Source organism: Amphiura filiformis, chromosome 8 (genome assembly GCF_039555335.1).
Source record: "Amphiura filiformis chromosome 8, Afil_fr2py, whole genome shotgun sequence".
NCBI classification, from domain to species: domain Eukaryota; kingdom Metazoa; phylum Echinodermata; class Ophiuroidea; order Amphilepidida; family Amphiuridae; genus Amphiura; species Amphiura filiformis.
In genome coordinates this window covers 24544569-24567753 of record NC_092635.1, presented here as the reverse complement: position 1 = coordinate 24567753, position 23185 = coordinate 24544569, and the positions used below count along the sequence as shown (strand labels likewise).

The window sequence follows — 23185 nt, the reverse complement described above, 5'->3', positions numbered from 1 at the left end:
TCATTTTAGTAGTTAATGGATATCAGCGTTGTAGTAAAATATCATCATCATCACAGCATTCCGAAAAGTATACGGAGGTGACGTATATTTTGACCGATATTTTAATACATGCAGCGAGTCAGATTCCTTATTCTGCCGAATATGAGCAGTTTTAAAATTACACACTATCTCAAGTTAAAAAGTATAATAATCTCAATGAGTATACGACGCCGCCGATGCATAATTTGGCGTATGAAGAAATTAGTTCAACCTTCATGTAAGCATTATCACGAATTCCAAGGTTTGGTTTTAGGGTTTAGAGTTAGGGTAAAGGTTAGATTTAGTGTTTAGGGATATAACATTTCGTGCTGCTTACATGGAGGTAACACCAAGAAATTGCTCAACACAGGCAGTACTTAACTGGTAAGATATGTCCATTTCAGTAGTAGTGAATTTTAGCGAGGGTGGGTTGAATTTTAGTGATTTTTAAAGGAAGGATATGATATCACCTTCAATCATATAATGAACGCACAAATCTCAACTCAGGTACGTCTCCTATAAAGAAGGTTTGTGGTCCAGGTCAAGTTTGTGAACTTCTTGAACTTTTATATCTGATAGGATGCAAGAAATAATTTCCTGTTTCGTTAACTAGAAGCATAAAGCAAATTTTTATTTCATCTAAGGGGTGGTGCAATAAACATGTGTCCCCCTGTTAGAGATGAATGATAGGAGGTGTAGAAACATTTTAGGAAACGTTCAAATATGCAAACAATTGTGCTAGCTCCGCTCGCATCGCATCACATGATTAGACAATTTCAGGTTACAAATTGAGACTCCCCAAAAATCTGATATGTGTATACGGCAGGAGGGGTCGAATACTTTTTCGCAAGTGGAAACGAGGGTGCAAAGGTGTTTGGTATGTCAAAAGCTGATCAAGAGATTTTTGGGAGACTCTTTATACACTTTATATACCCTTTATATAACCAACATTTATACGTTTTCGGACAACTTTTTCTAACCTTTTGCGAATGATGTCGAAAACGTTTTGTGTTTGCTGGGTATATGAGCTGGATCTATAATGAACATATTTTGACGTATAAATAATGCAATAAATCCTTAAAATATAAAATGATGTTGTATAATATTATACAATAATTATTATAACAGTAATTATTATTTTCCAATGAGTATACGACTATGGAAGCATAAGTGTATCGTTTCGAGCAAAACCCAAGAATCGGTCGCTATACCCAGGTTTCGCCAGCCCATTCTTGGGTTTTGCTCCCCAAACTAAGGAATAGCCCACCAAAACTCAAATCGGGTAGCAATTCTAGGGTTTTGCAGGCCATTCCTAAGAATGGACAGCAATACTATAGTATAGCCTCCGAATCTTGGGTTTAGCCAAGCAAAACTCAAATCCGGGTAGCTATTCTAAGGTTTTGAAGCCCATTGCTAGGAAAAAGCCCGCAAAACCAGGGTATAGCCCCCGAATCTTAGGTTTAGCACGGTGAAACTCAAATCGGGGAGCAATTCTAGAGTTTTGAAGCCTATTCCTAGGAATAGCTAGCAATACCATGGTATAGCCTCCGAATTCTAGGTTTAGCTCGGTAAAACTCAAATCGGGTACCGATTCTATGATTTTGGACTATTCCTAGGAATAGCGAGCAAAACCAGGGTTTAGCCGCAAAGCCTTAGTTTCGCTCCCCATTCCAGGGTTTAGCTATGGAAACCTTGAATCGGGCTTGGAAACCCTGAATCGGGTCTAAAAACACCGAATCAGTTGTGATTCCGCAATTTGACGGGTATTCGTGACCTTAAATATTTATCTTGTAATATACGGTGTGTCGAACAGCATGTATGATATGCCAGCATATTCTGCAAGAATACAAGAGGTCATTTCTATGTTTAAAATATTTAATATGATATGTTAGACAAAATAAATACTAGTATTGTTTACACTAAAAAACAGGGAGGTGTGTAGGCCTAATCATAATTTTATGACACAGGTATTTATTTATTTATTTATTTATTTATTTATTTATTTATTTATTTATTTATTTATTTATTTATTTATTTATTTACGTAAATAAATAAGAAAGAAAGAAAGAAAGAAAGAATAAAAGAAAGAAAGAATAAAAGAAAGAAAGAATAAAAGAACGAACGAATTAAATAAATAGCAGGCCGCCTTGTCAGTGAATGTAGTGATATTAAAACATGATAAAAACAATATCGTGAAATAATCCAACAATTCACTTCATGTGTTAAAACATGTATTTTACTCGATTATTTACTAGGCATGGCTTTTTAATACACTTTTTAATTGGGCATGGCCGTCCACATAGTAACGTCATAACATTCATGACACTACAAGGTTACTTAATTAAATGACATTTGCGGAATTTTACCGTATCTCGTATTAACATAATTAGACATCCTTCGGCTTTACCATTACGAGCAAAACTACTTTTCAGCTGCGAATCAGGGGTTTAGCGGCACAAGTGTATCATTATCGAGCAAAACTGTGGTTTTGCTGCCCATTCTTGGGTTTAGCGACGAAACCCTAGATTCGCTACCGAAACCTGGGTTTAGCGGCACAAGTGTATCATTTAGCGCGCCAAACCGTGGTATTGCTACCCATTCCTTGGTTTGGGGGAGCAAAACCAAAGAATTGGTCGCTATACCTGGGTTTCAACAGCCCATTCTTGGGTTTTGCTGGCTATTCCTAAGAATGGGCTTCAAAACTCTAGATTTGCACCCCGATTTGAGTTTTACCGAGCTAAACTTACGATTCGGGGGCTATACCCTGGTTTTGCGGGCTATTCCTAGGAATGGGCTCCCAAACCTTAGAATAGCTATCCGGATTTGAGTTTTGCCTGGCTAAACCCAAGATTCGGGGGCTATACCATAGTATTGCTGCCCATTCTTAGGAATGGACAGCAAAACCCTAGAATAGCTACCCGAATTGAGTTTTGGTGAGCTATTCCTTAGTTTGGGGAGCAAAACCCAAGTATGGGCTGGCGAAACCCGGGTATAGCGACCGATTCTTGGGTTTTGCTCGAAATGATACACTTATGCTTCCATATACGACGACGATGCATATATTGGCGTACATCCGTATATATAGCTTTTTCCAATGAGTATACGGCGACGATGCATAATATATTGGCGTATATCCGAACTCGTCAACATGGGCAGACAGACACATAGCCTTAAAATGTGAAATATGCTCATTTTAGTAGTCAATGGATTTCAGCGTTGTAGTAAAATATCATCATCACAGCATTCCAAAAAGTATACGGAGGTGACGTATATTCTGACGGATGAATAGATATGTTAATACATGCAGCGAGTCAGATTCCTTATTCTGCCGAATATGAGCAGTTTTAAAATTACACACTATCTCAAGTTAAAAAGTATAATAATCTCAATGAGTATACGACGACGCCAATGCATAATTTGGCGTATGAAGAAATTAGTTCAACTTTCCTGTAAGCATTATCACGAATTCCAAGGTTTGGTTTTAGGGTTTAGAGTTAGGGTAAAGGTTAGATTTAGTGTTTAGGGATATAAACCTTCGTGCTGCTTTAATACATGAAGGTAACACCAAGAAATTGCTTAACACAGACAGTACTTACCTGGTAAGATATGTCCATTTCAGTAGTAGTGAATTTTAGCGAGGGTGGGTTGAATTTTAGTGATTTTTAAAGGAAGGATATGATATTAATAACCTTGAATCATATAATGAACGCACAAATCTCAACCCAGGTACGTCTCCTGTAAAGAAGGTTTGTGGTCCAGGTCAAGTTTGTGAACGTCTAGAACTTTTATTTCTGATAGGATGCAAGAAATAATTTCCTGTTTCGTGAACTAAAAGCATAAAGCAAATTTTTGTTTCATCTAAGGGGTGGTGCAATAATCATGTGCCCCCTGTTAGAGATGAATGATAGGAGGTGTAGAAACATGTTAGGAAACGTTCAAATATGCAAATAATTTTGCTACCTCCGCTCGCATCGCATCACATGATTAGACAATTTCAGGTTAAAAATTGAGACTCCCAAAAAATCTAATATGTGTATACGGCAGGAGGCGTCGAAGACTTTTTCGCAAGTGGGAACGAGGGTGCAAAGGTGTTTGGTATGTCAAAAGCTGATCAAGAGATTTTTGGGAGACTAGGTTTTTTGGTGGGACATATACTTATTGTACAGTCCCTAAATATGCAAGCTACACCATGTCGGGGCATGAAGTTGATTATCATAGACATTAGATTTACTTGTTTGACTGGTTTTAGAAACAAACAAACAATCTATGTCTAAATGTAACTTATTGTCTACCAAGCAAACACAAAACGTTTTTAAAACGTTTCATGCAGGCTATATTTGCAGTAAGTTATCATAAAATGTTTTTGAATGTTATGAAAACGTTTTATAAACTTTATATACCCTTTATATAACCAACATTTAAACGTTTTCTGACAACCTTTTCTAACCTTTTGCGAATGATGTCGAAAATGTTTTGTGTTTGCTGGGTATGAGCTGGATCTATAATGAACATATTTTGACGTATAAAGAATGCAATAAATCCTTAAAATATAAAATGATGTTGTATAATATTATACAATATTATAATAGTAATAATATTATTTTCCAATGAGTATACGACGACGATGCATATATTGGCGTACATCCGTATATTGCTTTTCATGAGTATACGGCGACGATGCATAATATACTGGCGTATATCCGAACTCGTCAACATGGGCAGACAGACACATAGCCTTAAAATGTGAAATATGCTCATTTTAGTAGTCTATGGATAGCGTTGTAGTAAAATATCATCATCACAGCATTCCAAAAAGTATACGGAGGTGACGTATATTTTGACGGATGAATAGATATTTTAATACATGCAGCGAGTCAGATTCCTTATTCTGCCGAATATGAGCAGTTTTAAAATTACACACTATCTCAAGTTAAAAAGTATAATAATCTCAATGAGTATACGACGACGCCGATGCATAATTTGGCGTATGAAGAAATTGTTCAACTTTCATGTAAGCATTATCACGAATTCCAAGGTTTGGTTTTAGGGTTTAGAGTTAGGGTAAAGGTTAGATTTAGTGTTAGGGATATAAACCTTCGTGCTGCTTACATGAAGGTAACACTAAGAAATTGCTTAACACAGGCAGTACTTACCTGGTAAAATATGTCCATTTCAGTAGTAGTGAATTTTAGCGAGGGTGGGTTGAATTTTAGTGATTTTTAAAGGAAGGATATGATATTAATAACCTTGAATCATATAATGAACGCACAAATCTCAACCCAGGTACGTCTCCTATAAAGAAGGTTTGTGGTCCAGGTCAAGTTTGTGAACTTCTAGAACTTTTATTTCTGATAGGATGCAAGAAATAATTTCCTGTTTCGTGAACTAAAAGCATAAAGCAATTTTTTGTTTCATCTAAGCAAATCTAAGGGGTGGTGCAATAATCATGTGCCCCCTGTTAGAGATGAATGATAGGAGGTGTAGAAACATGTTAGGAACCGTTCAAATATGCAAACAATTTTGCTAGCTCCGCTCGCATCGCATCACATGATTAGACAATTTCAGGTTAAAAATTGAGACTCCCAAAAAATCTGATATACGGCAGGAGGGGTCGAAGACTTTTTCGCAAGTTGAAACGAGGGTGCAAAGGTGTTTGATATGTCAAAAGCTGAGAGATTTTTGGGAGACTAGGTTTTTTGGTGGGACACATACTTTTTGTACAGTCCCTAAATATGCAAGCTACACCATGTCGGGGCATGAAGTTGATTATCATAGACATTAGATTTACTTGTTTGACTGGTTTTACAAACAAACAAACAATCTATGTCAGTCTTAATGCAACTTATTGTCTACCAAGCAAACACAAAACGTTTTTAAAACGTTTCATGCAGGCTATATTTGCAGTAAGTTATCATAAAATGTTTTGAATGTTATGAAAACGTTTTATACACTTTATATACCCTTTATATAACCAACATTTATACGTTTTCTGACAACCTTTTCTAACCTTTGCGAATGATGTAGAAAACGTTTTGTGTTTGCCTGGTATATGAGCTGGATCTATAATGAACATATTTTGACGTATAAAGAATGCAATAAATCCTTAAAATATAAAATGATGTTGTATAATATTATACAATATTATAATAGTAATAATATTATTTTCCAATGAGTATACGACGACGATGCATATATTGGCGTACATCCGTATATTGCTTTTTCAAATGAGTATACGGCGACGATGCATAATATATTGGCGTATATCCGAACTCGTCAACATGGGCAGACAGACACATAGCCTTAAAATGTGAAATATGCTCATTTTAGTAGTCAATGGATTTCAGCGTTGTAGTAAAATATCATCATCACAGCATTCCAAAAAGTATACGGAGGTGACGTATATTTTGACGGATGAATAGATATTTTAATACATGCAGCGAGTCAGATTCCTTATTCTGCCGAATATGAGCAGTTTTAAAATTACACACTATCTCAAGTTAAAAAGTATAATAATCTCAATGAGTATACGACGACGCCGATGCATAATTTGGCGTATGAAGAAATTAGTTCAACTTTCATGTAAGCATTATCACGAATTCCAAGGTTTGGTTTTAGGGTTTAAAGTTAGGGTAAAGGTTAGATTTAGTGTTAGGGATATAAACCTTCGTGCTGCTTACATGAAGGTAACACCAAGAAATTGCTCAACACAGGCAGTACTTACCTGGTAAAATATGTCCATTTCAGTAGTAGTGAATTTTAGCGAGGGTGGGTTGAATTTTAGTGATTTTTAAAGGAAGGATATGATATTAATAATCTTGAATCATATAATGAACGCACAAATCTCAACCCAGGTACGTCTCATGTAAAGAGGGTTTGTGGTCCAGGTCAAGTTTGTGAACTTCTTGAACTTTTATTTCTGATAGGATGCAAGAAATAATTTCCTGTTTCGTGAACTAAAAGCATAAAGCAAATTTTTGTTTCATCTAAGGGGTGGTGCAATAATCATGTGCCCCCTGTTAGAGATGAATGATATGAGGTGTAGAAACATGTTAGGAACCGTTCAAATATGCAAACAATTTTGCTAGCTCCGCTCGCATCGCATCACATGATTAGACAATTTCAGGTTAAAAATTGAGACTCCCAAAAAATCTGATATACGGCAGGATCTATGAGCTGGATCTATAATGAACATATTTTGACGTATAAAGAATGCAATAAATCCTTAAAATATAAAATGATGTTGTATAATATTATACAATATTATAATAGTAACAATATTATTTTCCAATGAGTATACGACCACGATGCATATATATTGGCGTACATCCGAATATTGCTTTTTCCAATGAGTATACGGCGACGATGCATATTATATTGGCGTATATCCGAACTCGTCAACATGGGCAGACAGACACATAGCCTTAAAATGTGAGATATGCTCATTTTAGTAGTTAATGGATTTCAGCGTTGTAGTAAAATATCATCATCATCACAGCATTCCGAAAAGTATACGGAGGTGACGTATATTTTGACCGATGAATAGATATTTTAATACATGCAGCGAGTCAGATTCCTTATTCTGCCGAATATGAGCAGTTTTAAAATTACACACTATCTCAAGTTAAAAAGTATAATAATCTCAATGAGTATACGACGACGCCGATGCATAATTTGGCGTATGAAGAAATTAGTTCAACCTTCATGTATAGCATTATCACGAATTCCAAGGTTTGGTTTTAGGGTTTAGAGTTAGGGTAAAGGTTAGATTTAGTGTTTAGGGATATAACATTTCGTGCTGCTTACATGGAGGTAACACCAAGAAATTGCTCAACACAGGCAGTACTTAACTGGTAAGATATGTCCATTTCAGTAGTAGTGAATTTTAGCGAAAATCTCAACTCAGGTACGTCTCCTATAAAGAAGGTTTGTGGTCCAGGTCAAGTTTGTGAACTTCTTGAACTTTTATATCTGATAGGATGCAAGAAATAATTTCCTGTTTCGTGAACTCAAAGCATAAAGCAAAATTTTATTTCATCTAAGGGGTGGTGCAATAAACATGTGTCCCCTGTTAGAGATGAATGATAGGAGGTGTAGAAACATTTTAGGAAACGTTCAAATATGCAAACAATTGTGCTAGCTCCGCTCGCATCGCATCACATGATTAGACAATTTCAGGTTACAAATTGAGACTCCCCAAATATCTGATATGTGTACAGGAGGGGTCGAAGACTTTTTCGCAAGTGGAAACGAGGGTGCAAAGGTGTTTGGTATGTCAAAAGCTGATCAAGAGATTTTTGGGAGACCAGGTTTTTTGGTGGGACACATACTTATTGTACAGTCCCTAAATATGCAAGCTACACCATGTCCATGATGTCGGGGCATGAGTTGATTATCCTAGACGTTAGATTTACTTGTTTGACTGGTTTTACAAACAAACAATCTATGTCTAAATGCAACTTATTGTCTATATGAGCTGGATCTATAATGACAATTTCTACAATCAGCGCCAATTGGAATCACAAGTGTTACCGAATTCAAAATTACTCAAGATCTCAAGGTACATGTAGTAAATATCCTCATCATAATATGATTCCAAAAGAGTATGCGTATGAAATGTATAATTTTGACGGATAAAGAGACGTTTTAATGCATACAGCAGTATTCAGTATAATTTAGACTGTTTCAAGATGAATCCACCTATCGCAAATGCACTGCGCCGCATGCCCGGACCGGGAATTTTTTAAAAACCAGGAAATGACATTTCGGACGTAAACATTGCCGAAATTGAAATAACAATACTCACTAAATACAGTCTTTTATTTGCATCAGAAGTACAATCGGATAAATAAAGCTAAAATCGACAGTTTTCCTCACACGAATCACGCCGAAAAATGTCACAAAATTGTGCTTCAAATCGTGCGAAATTTCTCCCCAAACTGCTCTATTTCCATTGTGCCCCTCTAGCCAATTCACTATTGCTATTGACATTATTTACTTTTTGGCTAAGCTCTACCGGGTCGCCATCTTTAAATTTCAATAGTTGTTATCACAGGTATTTTTTTGTATCCATTGTCATATTCACTGGTAGATTTCCCTCCGGTATTTCACGGCATGATTATAAGATATTTAGACACTTAAAATAACGTATACCACTTACACCAAACCGTGAATTGTCCTCTTCAATCTTCTCTTCAATTTTTCAGTCACTTTCAGCTCAGAAAATACTTTCCGCCATCTTGTATTCCATATCATACTAAACAGTCGCAATGAGCGTACATGTTGTATCAAAATGATTGGTACCCATCAGTTTCCAGCAATTAGAGAGATTGCGATTTCCAAACGTAGCATCGAACGGACGTGGAATCTATGTAAAATCCCGTCACAGGAGAGTGATTTTGAATAGATTCCACGTACGTTCGATACGTACGTTTGCATATCGCAATCTCTATGTTACGGCAGTATGCAGACTTTTTATTGTACTTCTGCTAGATATTATATGTAACATATTATCGATTTTTCGTCATCAAACATTCGTTAGAACTTAAACATTACTGGAAATAGAATGGTAATAGATTAAATAACGTAGATATGTTACATACAATATTGTACGTCTAATACTCGGAGTCTGTGGAGCGCTTTATGGACATGACTGCTAGTACGCTACATCAAAATTTCACATAGGTTCCACATAATTTGTTGATTAATGTCATAAACAGTCCTATAACAATAATTGATGGTTATATCAAGAGGATCCAATGTTGCATTGGGAAGAAGCAAGCAAGCTTTTCAACAACGATCAAAACTAATGGGTACCAATCATTTTGATAGCGCTTGTAGCGGTTTTTTTAAATGGCGTACGCCAAAAAAGGCTACGCTCTTCAGACTGCTTAGTAGGCCCATGTTATGGACTTACCGCGAATAATGGTCGGTGTAGAATGTATGTTGCGATTTATTGTCCATCACGTGACGCGTTTGGACAAATCACAGTGCGCAATTTTGAATAATGGATAGTGGAAGTAAATAGCATATATTTACCTCCACTGTACCGGTAGTGTACCCTTTTAATTAGATGGAGCTTAAAGAAAAAACAAGAGACATTTAACACTAATGTGATAGTACTTGTGATATACTAAGGTTATTATTCCACAAAACCCTTATAAAGTTCTAAACTTTTATTTAAAGATACTACAAACCTGATATGGTGACCATTGCAAGTAGACCCTACTTACAAACATTTGCGCATTTCTGACACATTTGAAGCAAACTTAGCATCTATAGCATACAGTTCCGACACGAAAATACCTTCGTCTCAGATATAGTTTTTCATAGAAGACAAGGACAAGTTTAAATCATCAGTCAAACAGCACATCAAAGATAAAGAAAGCAAGAAATAAGCAACCAAAGCATATGCAGATTAGCACCACCCTGCTCGTGTGACCCCTCCCCAGGGGCGTTGGGCAGTAACAAATCCAGATCCAGATCCAGACCCGGGATCCAGACATAAGAAACGTTTCAAGGAATTCAAAATTGCAGTAAGTCTAGGGCTTCTTCAATTAGATACGTCTAACATAACCTGAAAACTTTGGAATTAACAGAGGATGATCCTTTGATACCCTCATCAAGTATTAGTGTTCAGGTTTCTCAAAACTTTGAGCCAATTTTAAGATCTTGAGTTAAGCCTATAGTAAAAATGTATCAAAATCAAAAGATATTGGGAGTTACCATGGTTACAGGCTCAGGAACTATCGTACGAGCTAAAATTTAAATGCTGTTTTTGAGTTCCTTCAATTACTTTTCAAAACACTGGTAATTATTTTAGAAATAGACCTATGTGTAACCCTAAAGGGTCACCGTATCTATATACATTATAGGACTAATTAGCCACGTTATAATTTATACTGAGAAGTTAATATTGTTAAATTCTATTTTAAAATATGTTCCGTCATAAGAATAAATGGGTCCTACGGCGTTAGTCGTCAAGCGTAATTTAGTCCTATATCGGTCCTGAAGAGGTTCCCATTCTAAATCAGCAAGAATTTCAGTAGTGATAATGGACTCCCTGCTGTCGCCAACAGTAAACCTGGCAGCTCATTTTTGGATTCTTTCTAACTTACCCCCATCTGATTTGTGCTGTGGCAGATCCCGGAGCAGTACTCAAGCTTGGGGGGGGCAAGCGATTTTGGCACACAATCATGGGGCGCGTTTTAAACAGTACGGAAACGCTTTAATTTGCAAATTTTCCTACTCGCTGCGCTAGCAACATAGACCATACCGCGGTATAGCCTATAAGATTTGCAAACTTGAGATCCCAAAAATTTGGCATGTGCAAGGGGGGGGGGCAAAGGGGGCAAATATTCTTTGGCGGGCCGAGAGGGGGGGGCAAGCGATTTTTGGCAGGCCGTTCGGAAATTTTACCCATAATTTTGCTCATAATTATTGCACAGCCCCTAACAGTTTGATTGATGTGAGTAGACCATATCAGGGCTACAATAGCTATTCAAGACACAGGCCATGTAAAGGTTTAAATATGCATATGGCATTAAAGTTCACTCCGTGAACAAAAAGTCAGTCATGAAAAGGCCAGGCCTGAAAAAAAAAAAGCCAGAGGCAATGCTCCTCCACCCCACCCCCCGCCTCGAAAAAAGTTTTGGTAAAAAGGACGCCACCAACTGGTAAAGAGTCACGCGCTCTCTATAGCAGGGGTGTCTATAGGGCGCACACCACTAAATAATCGTCCCATTGAAATACACGGGAAAATACAAGAAAGTAAGTTTGTTTTTCTACCCCATGTAACAACATTTTTAATATTTTGATCGAATCAACGTCTTAAATAAAGATTAAACTTTTATTTAAATATGATTTTTTGGGACAAGTTGAGACAAGCTTAAAAGATACGAACTCCTGAACAGCGCCATCCCGAATTTCAGCCGACACTCTCGCCTCCTTACCAGTTCCGGCCATGATATTGTTCCGAGGGCCTATTGCCCATGTACATTCGATTCGGAACATTTTCTGAACAGATTTGTAATGTTGAGCTCCTATTCTATCGTTTTTATCAAAACAACCAAGAGTCACTCAAATTTGGTTCCCTTGGGACGCCGATATATTTCGCATAGGCGCTATTTTTTACCGGAACTATGAAGGGTTACACCAAATGCGGAAGGATTTAGTGTAGTGCACTCTTCTAAGAAAAAATATTTTTGATATTCTTTATTTTTGGAATCAGTGGTCAACATCCTACAAAAGTGTAATTGCTTTTTATCGCTAGTCGCTCTAAAGTTATAAAACAGGGCTCCAAACAAGCTGGGACTGGGTGAAAAATATGATACTTTTCGCAATTTTCGGCATTCAAGGGCCAAAACAACATTTTGACCATGTTAAACTGTACCATGTTAAACTGTATTTATAATCCCATTAACATCAGGAAAGTGACTTTGTTTACTAAAAATATGTACAATCACAAATATAACATGACCGAAAAGCGACATGTCATCATTTCACCCCCCCCACTCTTATATCATGCATAATATAAAGACGTGCAAATAGGCATGTGCCTAAAGAAGCTTAAAGATTGGGGGGGGGGGTATGGGTAGATATAACGTCAATTTGACACTCTAAAATGTTAAATTTCCCAGTTGCGTGTATTATTTTTGCAAGATCTAAAATTAAGAACCCCCATCATTAGAATTGTTTGATAAATTTCTCTCTTGGGAATTGAATATTTGGTCATATAATAAAAATGCCATCATTTTTCCACCATTAGGCCGTAATATAGTATACTTTGACTTTAAATGTCTATTGAGACCCAATTAAAGGTTCCGTGATTATTTTCAAAACGGTTATAATTGAGTTTTGATCTTATAATTACATTTTGCATCAACATAATTCCAAAGATGTTTCATTTTTTCTGCACCGAGATAATCAAAAGTGACCACTTCTATGATATTGTGGCCAAAATAGCTCAATTTCTATAGCCCGGTCTTAAATTGTCAATTCGACGGGAACTTGTGTTTTGAAGCAAATTTCTCGTATGTTTAAGAATGAAATCGCGTATTTGTAGACAGAAATAGAAAACAGATCTTTTTTCTTTGCAAAGACATCAGTTTCAGACAAAAATCTCAACTTTTTGGCACTTAAAATCAGGTATTAATCATGTCCATAGCCTATAAAAATGAGTCTTCGAAGGGCGCACACCACTAAATAATCGTCCCATTGAAATACACGGGAAAATACAAGAAAGTAAGTTTGTTTTTCTACCCCATGTAACAACATTTTTAATATTTTGATCGAATCAACGTCTTAAATAAAGATTTTTTTTTTATTTAAATTTGATTTTTTTGGACAAGTTGAGACAAGCTTAAAAGATACGAACTCCTGAACAGCGCCATCCCGAATTTCAGCCGACACTCTCGCCTCCTTACCAGTTCCGGCCATGATATTGTTCCGAGGGCCTATTGCCCATGTACATTCGATTCGGAACATTTTCTGAACAGATTTGTAATGTTGAGCTCCTATTCTATCGTTTTTATCAAAACAACCAAGAGTCACTCAAATTTAGTTCCCTTGGGACGCCGATATATTTCGCATAGGCGCTATTTTTTACCGGAACTATGAAGGGTTACACCAAATGCGGAAGGATTTAGTGTAGTGCACTCTCTATAGCAGCTTACCGAAATTATTTTTTGGATATTTGTTTGCTGTCTACGTGGCTTGTTTCAGTCATTTGAGGACTAAAATCCATAAAATCTTGCAAATGTGAGTGTACATTAATCATGGTAATGTGAGTGTACAGTAATTATAAAATAGGTGGACATTTAGCTTGTGTAGTATTCGTACTTTAGTCATGTTAGTGGTGATTTAAAGTCATAATGTACGATCTTATAATATGAATTTGGTTAATTTTTTTCAAACCTGATTTTTTGGCATATTTGTAATGTTTACACATGTCACAACTTGCACCTAAATGGAATCACCCAAATTTCTTGTGTTTGTAGGTAAACAGAGCAAAGTTCGACATTATGTCCTCCCATAGAACTGCGTGTTAAACGGCCAAAATAACAAGCAGTGTTTCTTTCACTTTACCTAGTTATTTCAACTCAAAATTAACAGAAACCATTCCCGATAATTATTACTAGTATTATTTCAGCATTTTGAGTATATAATGACAAATTTAAAATTTGAAGGAAATCGTGCATTAAAGGCCCATTCAGTGATTTGCTCATCCGGACGATCGTAAAATCATCAAAATTCAGATTTTGGTACCTTTGTAATTGGCATAGATGTGCTAACATAGCCTGCTAGTGGTTCGTTCGAAAGCCGTGTATTTTAGACAAAATAAAGCATTTGCATGATTCTGGACTTTTGATACTGACAGTACAAAAAGTCCGACTCGAGATCGAAAAAGCTCACTCTCCATCGCACCAACACGCGCGTTGCGTATTGTTTCTACTACTTATGACATCAGTAGCTACTATTTTAAACAAAATACACAATTTTAACTGTTTTTTATATTTGAATTGACCGTTAGTTTGCCTCGGTGACCTTTAATTGCTTATTTTGTTTTCTACTACAAAAATTAAGCGTCTGTTTTAAATCAATTTAGACTCTACTTCCCCGTGTTAGAAACACTGGACTAGGAAGTTTTTCCAGTCGATTAGTGGCGCACTGTACGAAAATCTCGATTTTCTCGAGTCGATCTGAGTTGAAGTAGAAAACCTTTCTAAAACTTCTGTTTTTGACTAATTTGTCGATGTATTCAGGGAAAAGTGGTTTAATGAAATTCTGTAGACTTATTCTTTATTTCTAAGCAACTCTGACAAATTTCCATTTTTTTTAATGTTCCTGTAAAATCACTGAAAGGGCCTTTAAGCCTTTAATCTGAAATCACAATGTACAGGGTGGACTAGTTACCATAGCAGGCATATTATCCCATATTCTGTCGGTCCGTGCCACATCACTTCCGGTTGATGATGCGACTCACGCAGTGTTCGATTTAGAGGGGTTTTACATGCACAAATGCATGTAACTTTGGCTCTGTGCATGTAGAATTTTGCCTGTGCATGCAAAATTTTGTGTTATTCAGCCCATTTTGAGGAAAATATCAGAGTTGTGCATGTAAATTTTATTTTCTAAATCGAACCCTGGACTCACGGTCGAGTGAAAACAAGTCCCTGATTCGATTTTTGTTGATGATTTCTGTCATTGGTGTTATGTAAATTTCGATCGCAAATAGTCAGTGGAATCAAACAACCGTTTCTAAGTCTTCAGAGAGTGGAAGAAACTTACTTGATTTACCGTTTATATACTGACAAACTTAAAAATTAAATTCCATGGTCGAGTGTCGTTTTTTCCGAAAATGAATGTCACTCCAACAACATCGCTATGTAGCCTCCTTCGCAGCCGGTTTCTGTTGTTCATAACAAACCGTGAGCCACATCAGGAGGGTGAAAGTGCATATAGGAACAGCGCCACCAACTACGTCACGCTATTGTTCGAGTTAAACTACATCATTCGCCATTTTGTAAATATTAACGCATGATCGTTGTCTAGAGTTAAACTACATCATTCGGTGTGTTACGTAATAGCTACGATGCCTATCCCTTTATATCCCTGGCCACATGCAGTTTGGGCCCGAGACTAGAGATAGCCCGGATGTTGGACCGACAGAATAACACTACAGCAGGTTTAACAATCATGACAATACAACTAAATTATACGTTGTCCCAGTTCCAATAATAGGGAGTTTTCGATTTCCACGACGGATGGTCATGATGGTTCTGCGACGGTAAAACACCAAACGTTGTCGTCGTCACCACGACAGTTATCACTCCTATCAGACTCTTCACGTGTTGTAGAATGAGGAAGACGACGCATTACAAAATCAACAACAACAGCAATCAGCATTTAATAGCGTTTACCCTCACACAGAACCATCGTTTGAAAACTTCCTAATTGAAACTCCCGGCTCCGACTTGGAGTTCCAACAAGTGCTGTGTATGTACGGTACATATATGTAGATATGCCAGGCAAACCTTAATTAACACATTTGCTAGTCAGCCAAATTCGCCTAGAACAGAATACATATTTACATACATAGAAATTTAAAAGAACAGGTAGGTCAAGGAAACCTACATATATATATGTTGTCTATACTTCACTTGACCCAAATATATGATTTTTTATGGTAATGAGACACTCACACATGGAATTTTAGAGGGATTTTGATAGCAGTTCCACATAGAAAAGCTGCTATCATCATGAGACTAAGATCTAGAAACACCACCGAAATGCTGTTTTGTTAGCTGAATCTTTTTGATGAAAGTCAATCTTTGACAAGATGTAACTTTGCTACGGAAAGTGCTATGACAAAAGGTTTTCAGTTTTGGCTTTCTTTACTCAAGGGCTTTAATTTGATATATAAAATGATACAGTTTGATGGCAAATTTGAAGTCACCTGGCATACCTAATATATGTGTTTAATGTACGTACGTACATTCACATACATGCTTAGCCAGTCGGTACAAAGAAATCGTAACTAACGTTGTCCTGTCATTGTTTACAACGTATAGAAAAAATGGTGATCTTTTCTTTTAGACCACCCGGGCTAAATAGGTCAAAATTACTAACTTATCAATTGCATCAAGGTTAAACATGTTTTTAGCTAGATACAAAAGTACTTTTAAAATACATTGAACAAACTTTATTTTGTTCCAAAATCCATGTTTTATCTCTATTTTGGACGTAAAAGAGATAGTTGCAAAATTATTTTTAAATTGTTTTTTGAGACAAAAACTTAAAAGCAGAATAGCTCTTTTCACTTGTTTTCAAAAAGTTATTTTAACCTTGGTTTTTTTACCCCATAATTTCCCTCATTATTGGAAGCCATGCCCTCCTTCCAGCTCCAGTACATTAAACCTTGACTTCAAAGTGTTTTACAACTGTTTATCCTTGATGCAAAAGTAAACCTTGATGCAAAAGTAATAATTTAGTCCCTATATAGCGAGGGTGGTCTAAAGGAAAAGACCGCCAAAAAAATAGTTGACTTGCCCTTTAGGTACCAACACCATCTTCAAGCGTGTATTTATCATGCAGGAAATGCGACTGCATGAACACAATTTCCATCCCAAATTTCCCTGTTAAAGTTACAGCGTAACTTTTGTGGCTGTCACAGGATGCCGATAAGGTACACCCATCGTATATGTGAGTTACGGCTTTTGACAATTGGAGATGGTTTATATACCGGCTCCATACATTCGATGTATGTACCGATAAGGGCAAGTCAACTTTTTTTGGTTAAGCCTAAGGATCATAAACTTTTGAAGTCATGTCTGTTGAGCAAGTATTAGTGAAGTTCTAGATGAAACCAGCGTTGGAATTAGTCCAGCCCCCACTCAACACAAAACTGGTAACCATGACAGTGAAGTTCTATGAATGAGTGTGAGTGTGCTCTCCTAGTGGAGCGCTGTACCGGGCGCAGTAGTGTTCGTACTGGTATGGAAAGGTAACCCTGAAGTGACTTTGAAATAAGGCTAGAAGGGTGATGTTCCTCCTCCTGGCAAGTGTTCCCCATTGAAGGTCTTGAATCATGGTGGTAACACTGCTGTATCTGCCATAGTCGTTCTTAACAAATCGGGCTGCTCTCCTTTGTACTGCTTTCGCTGGGGTCCCAGACCGCTGCGCAATATTCCAGTGATGGTCTAACTAGCGAGCGGTATGCCAGATCTTTTATGTCTTGTGTACATGAGCGTAAGTTTCTTTTTATGAACCCAAAAGACTGCTACAAATACTCATTCATCCCAAGAACCGTCATAGACTGGAATAATCTACCCCAAGAAATAACCAACATCGAAGAACCAAAAGCATTCAAGAACCAGCTAAGAGACCACTTCACAATTTAAGCAGAACTTATGCACACCATACCCCGATTCGCCTATCTCCACTAGGAGTGTTGAATCGTACCCAACCAGAACCAGAACCAGAAGAGTCATGAGGAGGGTGATGGATTTTTACACTTTACAAAAATTACTCATTATAGTACCCCAAAGTTTATTTCAGAAATCAAAGATCAGATTGCCATAAAAACAAAACTGTAATCTTTGGAGGGTACTACTATGGAATTTTTATTAAAGCATCTTTTCAGTCTTCATTTTCACCAAATTTAAAAAAAAATGTTGCCTTAAAGTATATAAAATCAAAATTAATACTCTGCATTCTAAATCAGATCTATTGTGCTGCGATTGGGTATCACAAATGTACAGTTAATCTTCATATTATATTCCTTTACGTATAGGATGCATCAGTTTTTACACACAAAAATATTTCATTGAAAAGTAAACCCTCCCACTTGGTTATTCCAGGCTTTCCAAGACTGCAGTAAAGAACTGTTCATTTTATTTTATTCTACATGTAAAAACACTTTTCATTATGGCATATACTGAGTGTGATCAAGGCTGTATTGATTACAGATTAAATGTTTTATTGCATTCACACCCACAAACCTCCTCTGACAGTGAATGAAATTTGACCAGCGTGACATCACAAAGTGTCACCGTAGCTGGAACGCATAATAATTGAAACTAAAATTAGGCCCAAATTTCATCAATTGATTTGAATTTGCATCTAATTGCTCTTTCAGGTGCTACCTACCATGAAATAATGAAATGAAGCTACAGATTAGGTGCAATCATTTTATACAATGCCACGTGTTAGTGCAAGCCGTATTGCTAAGCTAGCAGCTGCTATCATAATACTGGTGCTAGTTCTTCATTATACCATCAACCAAGAAAAGCCAGGTAAGGACCCATACCTATTTACAAGCCTGCCCCAGCCAAGCTGCAACTAACTGCAGCTTCAATGCTTATAGCTCCCATTGAATAGGGGGGGGGGTCCCATGGGGAAGCTGCATACTGATATTTAAGTATGGACAAAGTCTTTTTGTTGATATGTTTGTGTCGGGGTGTGTGTGTACTAACCACCAATTGGGGCATGCACTAGCTAGTTCTAGTTCTGTAAATGTGGTCCGTAGATGTTGACCACTATGATAAAAGAACCTGCTTTCAGGACTAAGCACTGATGTCATCCAAGTTTGCTGGACGGTGTCAATCAATCATATTCGCAAATGTCAGTGTAGTAACTGGATTCCCTGCCCCTATAATATACATAACAAATTTATCAAGGGGTGTAGTACCCCCTTAATGGACCTAAAAGCTATCATAAATATCAATATTTGTAACTTCTTTTTCAGATGAAACTTTTCCACAAGTGAAAAATGAAGAAAAACCAAGACCACCTGCAAAAATTATTAATGATCATCACAATGAAGCAAATATGATGAAGGAACGCAAAAAAAGTGAAGGAAAACAACTTAAAGATAATAAAAAGATAGTCAGGAAGAACTTAAAGATAAGCCAGGAAGACCTTCAAGGTGTCCAAGATGCAGAAAAGGATTTACAAGATGGCAATGCTGAAATACAGGTACTTACTTAGGCTGGACAAAAATAATTGTGTGTCACCGGCAGCCCTTATATTAAATGAAGGCACTGAAGGCAATTGCTGTGGATGCCCTAGGGTGTTGCCGTGACGCCCTAAAATGGGCTGGTCGTTTAGAAAAATATTTTATTTTGCATAGAAAATCCATTTTGACTTCCATTATTAAAAAACTTGGATGCAAAATTGCAAATTCCTTGCCATTCTACAGGATTATCATATTATACACCTTTGTTTGAAATGGACATTTTATCATTCAAAGCACATAATTGTACAATTTTAAAGGACAAGGTCTTAATAGTGAACTATTGCATGACACACCCCCTATGTTTGAAAAACAAAATGTGCAGTTTTTATGAAAAACAAAATGCCTCTTTTAATTTGCGGGGTATGTTCTGTAAAATGGATGTTTACGGTTTACATGCGAGTCTCTGGAGAGTGGTACTGAAGGTGCTACAGTATTATCTCAGTTTTCATTCAGTTTTAGGCTTGTAAAAATGTGTGGTATTTTTCATAAATTTCGCACAATATGTGCTTCATACATAGAATATGTCATGCAATAGTTTACTGAAGAAAATCTTATTTTTAAAAAATAATGTCCTTTGCACTAATGCTTATAAGAAACAATGTGTATATATTATAACTGCATGTTTGATAATGTGAATAAATTCGGGTAAAAAGCAAATATTATTTATAATGATTAGTGATTTTTTGGTAGGCAAATCCAGTAAATTGGTACTCACTTTCTGAGCTTTCGATGACCGGTTATGTCATCTTGATCACACACTAATCGTTATGAAACAATCCTACAAATGAAACTCTTTAATATTATTTATAATGTATTGTTTTGTTTGTTTTGGTCACTCTACAGGATGAGAAAACTTGGACGGCCAAAATGGATCGACGGAATGCAGAGAGGAAAGCTTTGTTAAAGAAAGTTTGTGAAGAGAGATACAACAAACACTTCAAAAGCTGGGAGCAACTGGCTGCTGACCCAAGTAATCTCCGACCACTAATAGTTAATGATGACCACCATTTCATATACAGTATAGTTTACAAGGTTGGCTCCACCAATTGGGAAAGAGTTATTGTCCAGGATCTCGGTGGTTTCAAGAATGTTCCCAATCAGAAACTTTACAGTCACCAGGCCCTTAAATGGATGCCAAAGTTTTCACCATCAGAAGCTTTACAGAAATTAGAATTATACACTAAATTCATTTTTTCAAGAGATCCACTATCTCGTATACTTTCAGGATATAAGGATAAATTTGTGGATCATCATAATGCGGTGTTTTCAAAAATGGCGCAGTTTATTGTAAAAAACTACCGAACGGATTCAAACACGTCGCCCAATATCACATTTACAGAGTTTGTGCGATATTTAGTGGATAAGGCAGGACATCGAACTAATGTCCATTGGAAACCAATTCACAAACAAAATTTCCCATGCGAGATTGAATATGACATTATAGGTAGATTAGAAGATGCACACGAAGATATCCCATATGTACTGAAACGCGTTGGAATCTACAATTTGACAGACTATGGGAAAGGACCACCAAGGAAGACGAGTAATGACCTGATAGTGAAGTACTATTCACAGCTTCCCAAAGATCTTTTGCACACGTTGTATGAAATATATGAACCTGATTTCACACTTTTTGGATATGATATGCCGGAGACTTTCACATTGGATAGTAGCTGAAGTAGCCATTATGTGACCTGCTCCCACAAAATGAGCATAAAGTTGCAATGGCAACTACCAAAACATGATACTGCTACTTCACATTAGTTTTACATGTATTACGCTTTTTGCATCACAATAGGTTTCATTAGCCGAACTTGACTACCATAAACAACACGGGAAACAACATCAGACCTGAAACTTTTCAGCTTTAAGTTGATTTCAGCTTGTAGTATTAGTATAATGAAAGACAGAGATAAAAAGACTAGTTCGTGTCTGATATTCTAACAACTAGACAGAAAATACCATACTGCGCAGGTCGGCAACCAATCACGGCACACCTTTGCCCTGACGTCAGATGCAAACTAGTCTTTTTATCTCTGTCTTTCATAATAAGAATACGGTGCAATTGAATCAATTAAGATGTCATCAGTTGAATCAGGTGGATCTCGTCAGATCATGATCTGTTGCAGTTGAAACTGCAACTGGGCCATTCATGCCATGGTTTCTGGACAAAGGTAGGTAATGTGACTATTCTTTGGTTCATCTCAAGTTCGGTAGTGACATCAATGCTTTTTCGTACATCAATGCTTTTTGCAAGTGTTCCGACAAACCACCCTGTATACTTTAAAAGTCAATATTTTCGCGAGAAGATATTTTCGCGATTTTGAAGATTTTGTCAATTGCGCGAGTATTCAATTTCGCGGTTTTGATATTGATACAATAGAAACCTAATGCAAAAGGTTATTTTCGCGAGTTTTTATTTTCGCGATTTTATGTCCACTCGCGAAATTCGCGAAAATAAAACCTCGCGAAAATTTCTACTTTTACAGTATGTGCGGAGTATGCTCTGTGCCAATGACTTTACACATTCAATACTGTGACCAAAGAACTCTGCCCCACTACCGAACTTGAGGCAAACCAAAGAATAACCAAACACTGTGTCCTCTCTCTTGAACACGAAGCAAGTCACATGCTATTTAATGTTATATCAAGGTGTACACTTAAGGACTTGTCCTTGGCATGATTCTCATGACCTACTTCATGTACAAGAGAGAGAAAAAAGTGTTAATTACATGTCTCATCATGAAACCATGGAATGGCCCGGCTCACCCAACTGATATATCAGTACTCTTTTTTATTGATGCAGAGCTGGTACATACTATGTAACCGAGGGAGTGGGTTTTGATTGGCTGCTGTAATCACATTATGGAATTAGCAGCTCCTCTCTCCCCTCCAAATGTCTAGTATAAAATCAATTTTTTTTAAACAGTTAATATTTTGGACCAATTTGACTTCAATACCTTACCCCATCAATTTAAGATCGTAGTTTGTACATTTAAGGAAGCAATCAGATTGTGTTTGTGTGTGATTTTTTGATGTAGTACTAATTCAAGGGATAAAACAAAAATAAGATTTACATCTTAAGGAACTTACTTATAGAATTATAACTTATGACTCGCATACCTGTTTAAGAACAGTAACGTACGCAAGATGACTAAAAAAATTTAATGAGCATTTTCAGGCATTAAATAATATCAACATACTTGAATTATCAGGATGAATGTTTTTTGACACTTCAGGGGTCTGCATGTATTTCATTAAACTTTTAACCCTTCGTAACTTAAGTGACAGTTTGCAAGTTATGAATACCCTTTTGCTAGATGTACATGTGTACCTTTATAAAGGGGCCCTGTAGTAAATTCCTATTACTTACGAAGGGTACTGATCATAAGTTATTTTAGTTACATGGATTTTATGAGTCATAAGTTACGTTCGATTTTGAGTAGTGAAATGGACCCCGCTTTAATTGTTCATTAAACACACTTGTGGGCTACTATATTTACATACATGTAGTCAAAATTAATAAGAAACAGTGAGGGTACCCTCTACACAAAATGAGGTATTAATATATTGAAATCCATATGCCCCTATATATAGAAGACCTGACTTTCTTCCATACAGGGGGTGTAGATTTCAAATGTAGTCACCCATTCA

The 23185-nt window shown here is 36.7% G+C and overlaps 1 protein-coding gene across 1 annotated transcript; it reads left to right on the top strand.

The window, feature by feature from the left end:
* The first annotated feature begins 13673 nt into the window (after positions 1-13673).
* On the top strand, positions 13674-22858 carry LOC140158834 (carbohydrate sulfotransferase 14-like). The gene is made up of 4 exons (XM_072182074.1): positions 13674-13773; positions 18653-18809; positions 19262-19491; positions 20375-22858. The coding sequence occupies exons 2-4, from the start codon at positions 18713-18715 to the stop codon at positions 21206-21208; spliced, it is 1161 nt and encodes a 386-aa protein (XP_072038175.1). The 5' UTR covers positions 13674-13773; positions 18653-18712; the 3' UTR covers positions 21209-22858.
* Positions 22859-23185: the final 327 nt, after the last annotated feature.

What these genes read in the sequence shown, in the direction of transcription:
- LOC140158834 (XM_072182074.1), top strand. Translation starts at nt 18,713, where the DNA reads ATGCCACGTGTTAGTGCAAGCCGTATTGCTAAGCTAGCAGCTGCTATC. An exon ending in CATCAACCAAGAAAAGCCAG is followed by an intron (nt 18,810 to 19,261) that starts GTAAGGACCCAT and finishes CTTCTTTTTCAG; the next exon opens with ATGAAACTTTTCCACAAGTG. An exon ending in ATGGCAATGCTGAAATACAG is followed by an intron (nt 19,492 to 20,374) that starts GTACTTACTTAG and finishes GTCACTCTACAG; the next exon opens with GATGAGAAAACTTGGACGGC.